The sequence below is a fragment of the Gregarina niphandrodes genome, assembly GCF_000223845.1.
Source record: "Gregarina niphandrodes unplaced genomic scaffold scaffold00018, whole genome shotgun sequence".
In the NCBI taxonomy this organism is placed as follows: domain Eukaryota; phylum Apicomplexa; class Conoidasida; order Eugregarinorida; family Gregarinidae; genus Gregarina; species Gregarina niphandrodes.
In genome coordinates, this window is record NW_011645787.1 from 149,638 (window position 1) to 160,310 (window position 10,673).

Consider the following 10,673-nt stretch of genomic DNA (forward strand, 5'->3'; position numbering starts at 1 on the left):
AGTTCCCCCCCCCCCCCCGCTACCGACAAATCATATCTTCTAGATCATTGATACGTCAAGAGCTCCTTTATTACCGTTGAGCAAGAAGGAGTTTTTCCGGACCAGCTTATTTGAGCTGGGTGGCGAAGACAGTGCTGGAGAGTCTGGTGCTCGTGAAGTGGCGGGACGTGGCAATGGAACGTTCCAATATCGTGGCCGTCACTTCTTGTGTTTACGAGACCCGATGGAGAAGATGCGAACGATTGGGCCGCCGTATCGATGCCAGACGTTGGTGACCAAGTCAGTTCTGGTGGCCTTGAGCCATTTGTCGGAGTTGAATACTCTGAGAGATCCGGAGGCGGCTGCGGCGGGGATGCTGAACGTGTTCGTGGCGCCAACGGGACGACTGCATCAACCTGTGAAGGAGACTCTATACGACTATCTATACGCACCTATCCGGTCCATGAGTTCCGCTATGACCGCTTCCGAAGCTCTCGACTGCCGGAAGATGTACGAACAACTTCGGGCCATGGTCAAGAAGCATGGCAGCTATAGATCCCTCCTACCCAACGGCCTGCCAAACCAACTAACGGAAGACAAGAAAAAAAACCAAGTGGCTCCCAGAAATTCAGTCACCCAGGTCTTCATGTCTCAACCACAAATCGGCACTCGAGGAAGCATCGAACCACGAGGTGGTATGGAACCACGAGGTGGTGTGGAACCACGAGGTGGTGTGGAACCACGAGGTGGTGTGGAACCACGAGGTGGTGTGGAACCACGAGGTGGTGTGGAACCACGAGGGGGTATGGAACCAAGGGGGGGTATGGAACCAAGGGGGGCCGAGCACCGGCATATTCCTCCACCCCCGCCGCCGCCGCCGTTGCAAAAGCCCTACGAGCCAGGGGATGAAAGTAGGCAGCCCGTGAGGCCTGCGGCCGCGGGTCACCCCGCTTTAGTGCATGGTGCTGGTGAGGGGGCAAGGTCTTTTCTAGACCCCAAGTACGAAGTTCTGTCGGGTCGGAATGAAATGCCTACTACCGCCAGAACCGAATCTTCGAGGACTGTGCCGATGGACCAAGGGAGTCCGGCTGATCAGAAGGTGTGTGACCAGAAGGTGTGTGACACGCGAATGGATGGGGAGCTGAAGAGTGCGGAAAGGAAGAGTTCAGAGAAGAAGAACTCGGAACGGAAGAGCTTGGTACGGAGAGTATCAGAGAGGAAGACCTCAGATAACATTCCGAGCATTCGCTATGGAGGTCCGGATGATGAGGGTACCAAGCCGGTTGGCCAGGACGGGGAGTCGCTTTGTCCTCCTCACGGGGATGGCGTCAACAGGGAATCTGGAAGAGAGTCGAGAGAAAGGAAGGAATCGGGAGATCGGAACGAGTCTGGTGAAAGGGAGGAGTCTAGGGAGGGCAATAGCCTAAGTGCTGTCGAATTGCCCTACACTAAAAGTGAGCTCAGTTGGTGTATGAGTGCCGCGGCGTTTCGTCGATTCCAAAGACACTTACAAAAGCCTACTCCCATGGCCGCCGAGGTATGGCGTGCTACCGATTACGAAGATCCGGTGGAGTGGCTGGAGCAGACTACAGGTATCCAGCGGACAACCAAGCACTTCAAGAACGCAAGACCACCTCGAACCATCCGGGCCATAAAGCCAAGACAGTAGCCGAGACAGCAAGCGGTGGAGAAAGCAAGCAAGCAGTCGACTCGAGTGGTCGATTCAATCATCGACACAATGATCGACCCAAGGGCTGACCCAATGGTCGTCCCAATAGACGGTTTGTCATAGTTAGACGAACGAGCGATGGACGGTTAGACGAACGGGCGATGGACGGATGAGCGGTGGAACGGATGAGCGGCGGATGGATCTGTTGAGGGATGCGAAGGGGTTGGAAAAATGGTTGCAACGGATGTCAAGCATTCGAAAGACTACGAAGCGCGATGGTAACGATTTCTTGGGCTTGTTGGGAGAACTTGGCGTCATCTTCGGGGTCTACATCCGAGCGAGCTCTGGAAGGGAGTCTCCGACCATTTAAGTTCGAATGCACCCAACGCTTTATTCGCATGTAGCATGCGTTGCAAAACTTCTCGCGATGGACGTAGCGCCATTGGGGCGTCTCCTCGGTTCCGCAATGCCGGCAACAACCGTCAACGGTAACAGCTGCTCCATATGACCTTTTTTCTCCTTTGGACCTCTCTCGTTGGGAAAGTGCGGATTCTGACTCTGACCGTATCAAAGCGGCTGAGCGGCGACCTTCGTTCGAGTCACGACGACCTTCGCCGGAGTGACGACCTTCGCCGCGACTTTCGTTCGAGTGATGACGACCTTCGGAAATTTCGTTGTTGATTTTGTCACCTACTATTTCTCTGGATGATGAACCACCATCAGGCGCCAGGATCGAAAAGGGGCCGGGTCTGACTTTCGTGTATACGCTATCAGGCGATGGACCGCCAGGCTGTCCGGCGACTCGCTTGCGGGGCCTTTTCCCGGTAAGCGTTTCAATGATTTCAGTGTCCACGTCCACCGAGGTCATGGCCTCATATATGATATTGAACAAAAGCGGGTTAGTTCCCGGTACCACGACCGGTCTAGAAACGACTTTATCGACGAGTGCACCGAGTGGGTGGTTGATCGAAGGAACGGATGCCTGCATCACGGGTTGACCGGCCGTCATGGGTTGACCGGCCGTCATGGGTTGACCGGCCGTGATGGGTTGACCGTCGGTCATCGTTTGAGGATCGGCAGTGGGCTGACTGAGCGCGTTTCCAGTTGGTTGTTTAACTGCACCTATACTCGCAGTGGCCACGGCCGTCGCCACGGTTGTTGCCATGACGTTACCGTGGACTGGTGGAGTCGGCGGTCCAGCGGAACGATTATTTCCCGGGGGGATTGCATTTCCAGCAACTGCATTTCCAGCGACTAGACGGGCAGCGGGGAGACGTCCGTGGGCGAGTGGTATATTTTCGAAGCGTGCTACCCAGATGTCTGGGGTTGCTTTCCATGGGCCATTTTCGAGGCCTCCGCCAAGAGAGGTGGGTCCGGCAGTCATAAAATTTCTAGAGGCGATTTATTAATAATGACTACGCCGCGAACCGACACATGGGAGCTGTCAAAAGCCCTTGTGACAGGCGGTGAAGCCCACGATCTCGAAGACTCTTCGGAAGCCGCTTTACGTGAAGCAATTGCGAGTCTGTGCGGCGCCGACGATGCTTTTTCGGCGGGTTGGTCTCAGCTGGATAATTGGAGGAAGACGTCGGCGACCTCCTGGCAGGATCAAGGCGGGCCGTGTACTCGGGCGGACCGTGGTTGTGCAGACCGCGGTTACGTCTCAGGCGGCTCGTTCAATGTCCCTGACTCCGGAGCCTCCTTTGCTAGCCCCGGTCCCAATGTCTACACAGGAGGCCCCTCTGGGCCCTCTGGCAGCACTTCGGGCCGCGGCGACCATCTGCGGAGCGAGCCCCTTAGAGGGGGTGACCACCTCAGAGGTCATGACCACCTCAGTGGCGGTGACCACCTCAGAGGGAATGACCACCTTAGAGGAACTGACCACTTGACAAGAGGTGACTTTCCCGCAGGCTTCCCTCCACGGACAACCAGCGGAACTGCACATGCGTACACTACCCCCGCCAGGGGCTGGTACGACGCCGATAGGAACGACAGCGCAAGGACCGACGCCGATAGGAACGACAGCGCAAGGACCGAGCCTTGGAAGACCAGTCAGAACTGGAATACATCGAAAGGTTTCTACAAGTACGACGAAGTGGACGAACTGGCAAACCAGCTACACTGTCTGCTAGAAGGCAGCAACGCCCCGCCCAACTACGGGCCTCCAACCCACTCGCCCTTAACCCACCCCGGCCTTAACCACTCAGGCATGCCTCATTCGGCTTTAACCCACCCGGGCATGACCCACCCGGGCATGACCCACCCGGGCATGACCCACCCACGCACGACCAACCCAGGCACGACCAACCCAGGCACGACCCACCCAGGCACGGCACATACGAATATGTCCCGCGGCGGCGGTCCGTTTGGGGCGGTTCGTCAACCGCCCAGCCCGCCGAGCATCAGGTTCATAACCCCAGGTTCCGGCGCCCAGCAGGGTCCGCCACGGGGCGAGATGTTTCCACAGCGTGTGGATGCCCACACTGTGTCTTCGCTGGACGACTTGTCCACCCTGTTGTCTGACGCGCCTACCGAGTTGAAGTTGGAGGCCAGCCAAATCCAGCACCCCGAGTGCCGCCATTGGTTCAACAAAATGCGCAGCGAAGTCGCTTCCGAGGCCGCCGAGTCCGACAGCGAACGGGCTTCCACCGCCAGCCCCGGCTCCCCCCTATGCCAGTCGAGCCTCGCCAGCTCGGCATTCGGCATGTCTGCGTCCTCCGCCATCGCCCTGGCCACCAATTCCCCAGCCAACAACTTGGCGACCTACAACTTAGCGGCCAACAATTTCGCGGCCAGCCCAGTTGTGGGTGGCAAGGGGGTACTGACACCTGTCACACACACACCTACGCCTTGGTCTTCATCTCATACGCCTTCATCTCACACAGGTGCGACAGCGAATCACACCCCTGTCGCGCATCCCCAGCTCGCCGCCCACGGGTCCGAGGCCGAGGCCAGTGCGCCCCTCGCACTTGGCAGCGGCACCCTTGCCAGCGGTCGGGACCGTAAGAAAGATCGTCGTGATGACGCGGCTGGGAATGTAGCCGCGCCGGTTCACTCTGTACCCCCAGCCTCGCTCGCATGCCGCAAGCGACTGACACTAACGGGTTGCCGAGGCACACGCTATGTTCGCAGACTTATGAGGCAGCTCGCTGCTAATGTCGCCAAAGGCGATTGGGACAGCGCACTCCGTCAGACCCTCACCTTCTGTATGTGCACGGACGAACAGCGCTGTGCGGTCAAAAGCGTCGGTACCGGCAAAGATGACCCCGGCCTCAAGGAGGGTCCCGGTCTCGGTAAGGACGGCGCGGTGAAAGATGGCGCGGTGAAAGACGGCGCGGTGAAAGACGGCACGGGGAAGGACGGAGACGGACACAAGGGAGCTGGAGACAAGAGTGATTCCTCGGTAGTGTCCTCGACGCCGTGTTCCGCGACGGCGACAGTCACGGCGGTGGAAGTGGGTTCATCGTTCTCTGACTCATCGGATGCGGATTTGAGTGATACCGAGGAGGGTCCTCGCGAGCCGAGTCTGGAGTATCCGGTGACTGCAATGGGTGATGATTCATCGTGTCCGAACATGTTTGTGACACCATCTGAGGTTTTGAGTTACTCTGATTTTGCAAATTTATGTGCCAGCTGCTTCAACCGGCTCTCAGTTAAAGAAGTGGGTCCTCCGCATGTGCCGCGTGTTGACGAGCAGGATACGGTATGTAAGGCTTCGTATGCTGCGAAGGAAGTACGGCAATTACTATGTGATCTCCAAACGTTGTTGTTAATGTGTTTAGCGTCGAAGCTTGATTTGCATCCGTCAGAACAACTTCGTTTGAAGCATTTGGCGGCGTCTACTATTTTCTGTCTTGGTTATCATCCTTACATGCTTGAGGGTGTTGCAGTGATATTCTTGCGTATGAAGCATCAAAGCAGTAATGACTGTTTTTGTTCGTTTCTGGCACGTTGGACTTTTAGCACGAATGTGTTGCAATTGATTTACGAAACATTCTGCTTGATGCTGGTTAGAGAGAAGCGGTATTTGGCGTTTCTACTGTTGCTGTCAGCCACGGAGTACGGTCGCCCGTTCTTGCAACCGCTAGTCGAACGCATACCTGCCGAGGATGTACTCGGCTGTTTGCCAGAAGCTGGCGATGTGCTTGGTGTGCAATCGACCATGATCGAGAACTTAAGAGTACCTGCATTTGCTGTATCTGTATTCCTAACACAACTGGCACATAGCCAACGTAGCGAGGACTTGAGGAAAAGCTTCGATATCCCAATCGACATGGAGACGATTTTCTTGTCTGTTCTCCCTCTCGGATTGGCCAAACCATTCTCTGATGAGGTATTTATAGCTCGAGGCTGGCATTACAGGTTCCTGCTGTTCCCTAGTCCTATTGAGAACTATGAACCACAACAAGTCAAACGAATACTTAGCACACAAATCCGTTCGCTCGAGTTAGAGAACAATTTGATTATCGAGAACGATTATAAAGTCCAACACGTTGTTACTGATGCTGTACCGGCTTATATATTCATGTCCGAACCCTCCATTGCGAAAGCCTACATGGACGTGTGCAACTATATTATTGGTGAAAATATTGCTCACTACCGCGTCGTTAAGCCAGAGCTGTTCTGGACGGAAGGGGGCATACCGGGTAATCCATGCCCGGCATTCCTCCGGTATAGGCATTTTATGGTAAGACGAGGAAACTGTTTCCTGGAGGGGGTGGTTGAGCAGAGTAAGGCAGGCAAAGAGGCTATGGTATCCTATAGTATGGCTGTGCCTTTTGCTCTTCCGGTTTTCACGGAGTTCGATAACCGACAGAACGATGAGTGTGGTGATACTCACCACGATGACCACCAACACGGATCGAGGAGTGACGAAGACAGCACGGCGGCGCCAGAACATACTAGCGACTCCACAAACGCGACCAACTATGACCATGACCGTAATGAGCCGGATGACCGTAATGAGCCGGATGATCGTAACGAGCCGGATGATCGTAACGAGCCGGATGACCGTAATGAGCCGAGCCGTTCAAGCCGGTATCCCAAGATGGAGACGGTTCTTGCAGCGCTTGGTGCAACATCCGAGTCGGGCGAAGTGCAGGCGGGAGGTTGTAGTTCTTCTACGTCCCGTGATAGTCGATCATTGGGTCCGTCGAAGAAGGTCAATTGTCCGTTAACGTGGTGGCAGAATGAAAGTTTTGTCCGTGTGTGCCGTATGATTCATCAATATGAACGGAGTGGTCGTCATGCGTTCCAAGTACAGGAATTGATGGGTCGTTTAGTGGAGAGGTTCTTTGTGACCCAGTCTAATCCATTTGAGGAGGCTGTAAATTCAGGTAGTCGGGAGAGTCATTTACAAATAGTAAAGCGAACGATTGGAGAACATACTGGTTGCACATTAGGAAGGATCGATTTATGTTACATGCGTTTACTAGAGAATTACGACATGTTGTATGGGATGCCATCAGCCTTTACGGGGCTAGCGGGTCCGAAGCGAAGATTCCAACAAGCATTGAACGTTGACAATAATGTTCATCTAATGCTTTTAATGCCTTACGGTGCCAAGGGTCCAGGGCAGTATCGTAAGCCGCCGGGTTTAGAGTGTGGTTCTGGAATTGCGACTGAAACATATCCAACCTTATTACCAGAACATGTTGCCGCACAATTACCGGCTTGGTTAGCAGGACGTGCATTACAGGATTCTTGTCGGTGTTCACCTACGCAACTGGTTGGATGGAAATTATTAAATCTCGAATTGAACGTTGCTGCAAGTCGTGACTTACATAATGTGAGGCCAGGTCAACGTACTATAGCTCCTCACCTTAACAGTTTACTATTGGCTCTTTTCATACCATTGTATGCAGAATGCGGCAATCCTCGAGCACTACATCTAGTTAGCAAACTCGGAGGAGCATCACGCTTGCAATTACCAGGTGGTGGTAAGATACCAGACTTCTCGCATTACCTCGGTGCTGTATTAGACCGTGCTGTCATCAGTCGGTTTGTTTTACTGGCTGATACAATCGGACGTTTCAAGGGGCTTAAGGCAGGTGAAAAACTTATGTTAGCTCGTAAGAGTTTACGACTTTACCTTGCAGCTGAGGATTGGGTGCGTGCGAAACGTATTTTGATGAAGCACCCACAGTTTGGTGAAGAAGATGAGTTCCGATCCGAAGTAGGTGTATTGGCAGAGACGATGAAGCAACTTAAGTCAGACGGTAAGCTATACCGACCAAGTTCGTTGCAGTCAAATAAGGATGAAAGGCTGAAGGAATCACTTGCGGCTGTTAAACGATTAGCGGCTGCGGAGGATGTCCATGGTGCTGTGGATTACTTTTATACGCTACGTAACAGCCAAGGCGGTCTATTAGACATATCAGTGGGTAACAAGATCTTGCACTTGTGTGTAACTAGTGGTCAATTGGACCGAGCAGAAACAATATTGGAAACATTGCGTACGGACGCACACTGTGAGATCAACGGCATTGACTTCATTCCGGGCAGTTGTGTCCGACCTGATGTGGTGACGTGCAATATCATTATTAAGGGAATGGCGCGCGAAAAGCCTCCAAGACTTGAAGAAATAAAAAGGTTTATTCTGCACATGGAAAAACCCTTTCATCTTGGTGGCGATGGTGTCAAACCCGATCAAGTTACTTTTCATGCTGCCATTAATGCGGCCGTTGCTGCTGACGATTTGAATCGAACATGGGAAATGTTTAGCATGATGTGCAGTAGGAACATCAAGGTAGATGCGTTCACTTGCGGTTTGGTTGCACGTCAATTGGGAGCGAAAGGAACGGCTGTTGTTGATCGTGGTATGATTAGCGCGTTTTGCGACTTCATTGAACAAAATGATAACTTTGAAGACGTTAACTTGTTGGGGTCGGTGGTTGAGATGTATTCTAAAAAAGACGCGCCTCGATTGCGTCGGTTTTTGGATTCAGTATCGGCTAAATTACAGAACCCAAGCCCTCATGAGATTGCTACGTTGATGGCGGGGTATGGCAAGTGCAATAAGGCATCGAAGGTTATGCAGCTGTGGAAGCAGTTGGAGGCTACACCTGACATAAAGTGGAGCCCATACGTGGTTGGTGTATGCGCGGAGGCCTTTGCGTCTCTCAAGGACGTCACAATGGTATTGTTGTTAGCAGAAAAATCCAAGAGGTTGGCTAAACCTTTAACGGCAAATCAATACTCGGCTATTATTCGAACATTTGTTACCCATCAAAAACAGACGGAAGCGTTATACTACTTCAAGTTCATGAAGGAGCATGATCTGTGTCCAACTGAGATGGCATATAACGCACTCATTCATAGTTGCGTCCAAAACGGTGATTTGAAAACCGCCTTAAGTTTGCTCGATGAGATGGATCAAACACAGAGCACACCTGATATCGTGACATATTCTACCATCATTAAAGGCTTATGTGATCAGGGAGCGATGAGTTGTGCTTATCAGCTCTTTGAGTCGTTACCAAAGAAAGGCCTAGTACGAGACAGTGTGACATACAATACTATAATTGAAGGTTACGCACGATTGGGCGATACTGAAGCAGTTGAAAGGGTGTTTGGTGAGATGATGAAATCTAACTCAAAACCAACTTGTTATACTCTCACTATCCTTGTCAAGTTCTATGGACGTAAACGAGCAGTAGATCATGTCATCTATCTCGTTGAAGCCTTGCCCTCAATGGCAAAATTCAAACTAGACGCCTACGTTTATACTGCCGCCATTGCCGCCTGTGCTTGGAATAATAGACTACATGAAGCCTTCCAATACCTACTCCAAATGCGAGCCCTTTTCGGCTGTGGCTCCCGCACTTACGGCACACTCGTCTCCGGCTCCATCAAAACCTGCAACTGGCCCGTTCTCAAACAAGTGCTAGAACTCATAACAACAGACTCAAGCAAACTTGACAAACGTGAGATGTGCAGTCTCCGCGACCTGGTCAAACAATTCAACACACATACTCTAAACCCTCTTTGGATACAATCCGGCTTTGGCTACGGTATGACACACACACTTCACACACACACTTGTGTTCGAACACGCGCACACACTTGTGTTCGAACACGCGCACACACTTGTGTTCGAACACACACACACACACTTGTGTCCAACACACACTACATCCCTTTTCAGAAGCGGCGGAGACCATTCGACAGTTGGTTTCCCAGCAGAAGCGAGATATGGCTGGTAAATAGCGGGTCTTTTTTCGGTACGATTTTTCGAATGAGCCAAACCACAACAGTCACTAGAGTCATAACCTTGCGCTCCAATCCAGAATCAGATGTCGAACAACAAAAGACTCCAGACAAGAAAACTGTCGAGAAAAGCAAGCCGGTTGTGGACTGGGCAGACGATGTCGTGGATAATGAGCATCTGAACAAAAGAAAAAGCAAAAGTAAATACAGAACTACAACTCCCCCCTCCCCCTAGACCAGAACTACACCTCCCTCCCCCGAACTACACCTCCCCCTCCCCCTAGACCAGAACTACACCTCCCTCCCCCCAAACCAGAACTCCCAATCAACCAGACATTTAGGTTGCTGTATCCATGAGAAGAGACGGGACTTCGGAGAATCGTCGTCATCTTCTTCTTCAGGCTCTGACAGCGAATTGGAATCCAACGGTCAACAAAGACCCAGGAAGTCCAACGGTCAACAAAGACCCAGGAAGTCCAACGGTCAACAAAGACCCAGGAAGTCCAGCGAGTGTCGAGATTGTCGTCGAAAAACGGGAGAAGACAAACCGCAATGATACAGATAAAGTTCATTCAATACAATTCAATACCCAACAGCAACACCTTACAGGAATGAGTCTGTGAGGTGTGAATCTTAGGGAATGAGTCCACAGGAAAGATTGCATTGGTCATTCTCTAAGCCAAAGGCTCTCCCTGATGTATAGGGGAGGAGAAAGCATCGGATGGCTTAGGGACACACAGCTACGATGTGCAAGGAATACGATGTGCAAGGAGTGGGATGTTTTGGGGATGGGATGCCCTAGGGGGGGTGCCCCGTA

At 52.3% G+C, this 10,673-nt stretch overlaps 4 protein-coding genes across 4 annotated transcripts; 3 read left to right on the forward strand and 1 right to left on the reverse strand.

Annotated features, from left to right (window-relative positions):
* Positions 1-223: 223 nt before the first annotated feature.
* Positions 224-1,648, forward strand: GNI_092620 (hypothetical protein; the record flags this gene model as incomplete). Its single annotated transcript, XM_011132594.1, has 1 exon — positions 224-1,648. The coding sequence occupies one exon, from the start codon at positions 224-226 to the stop codon at positions 1,646-1,648; it is 1,425 nt and encodes a 474-aa protein (XP_011130896.1).
* Positions 1,649-1,895: 247 nt separating this feature from the next.
* GNI_092630 (GATA zinc finger protein) lies at positions 1,896-3,032 on the reverse strand (the record flags this gene model as incomplete). Its single annotated transcript, XM_011132595.1, has 1 exon — positions 1,896-3,032. One exon carries the CDS (start codon positions 3,030-3,032, stop codon positions 1,896-1,898), a length of 1,137 nt encoding a protein of 378 aa, XP_011130897.1.
* Positions 3,033-3,059: 27 nt separating this feature from the next.
* On the forward strand, positions 3,060-9,856 carry GNI_092640 (pentatricopeptide repeat protein; the record flags this gene model as incomplete). Its single annotated transcript, XM_011132596.1, has 2 exons — positions 3,060-9,660; positions 9,795-9,856. The coding sequence occupies 2 exons, from the start codon at positions 3,060-3,062 to the stop codon at positions 9,854-9,856; spliced, it is 6,663 nt and encodes a 2,220-aa protein (XP_011130898.1).
* Positions 9,857-9,884: 28 nt separating this feature from the next.
* Positions 9,885-10,330, forward strand: GNI_092650 (protein phosphatase inhibitor; the record flags this gene model as incomplete). The annotated part of the gene is made up of 2 exons (XM_011132597.1): positions 9,885-10,056; positions 10,198-10,330. Coding segments are annotated over 2 exons (305 nt in total), but the record flags the coding sequence as incomplete, so codon positions are not given.
* Positions 10,331-10,673: the final 343 nt, after the last annotated feature.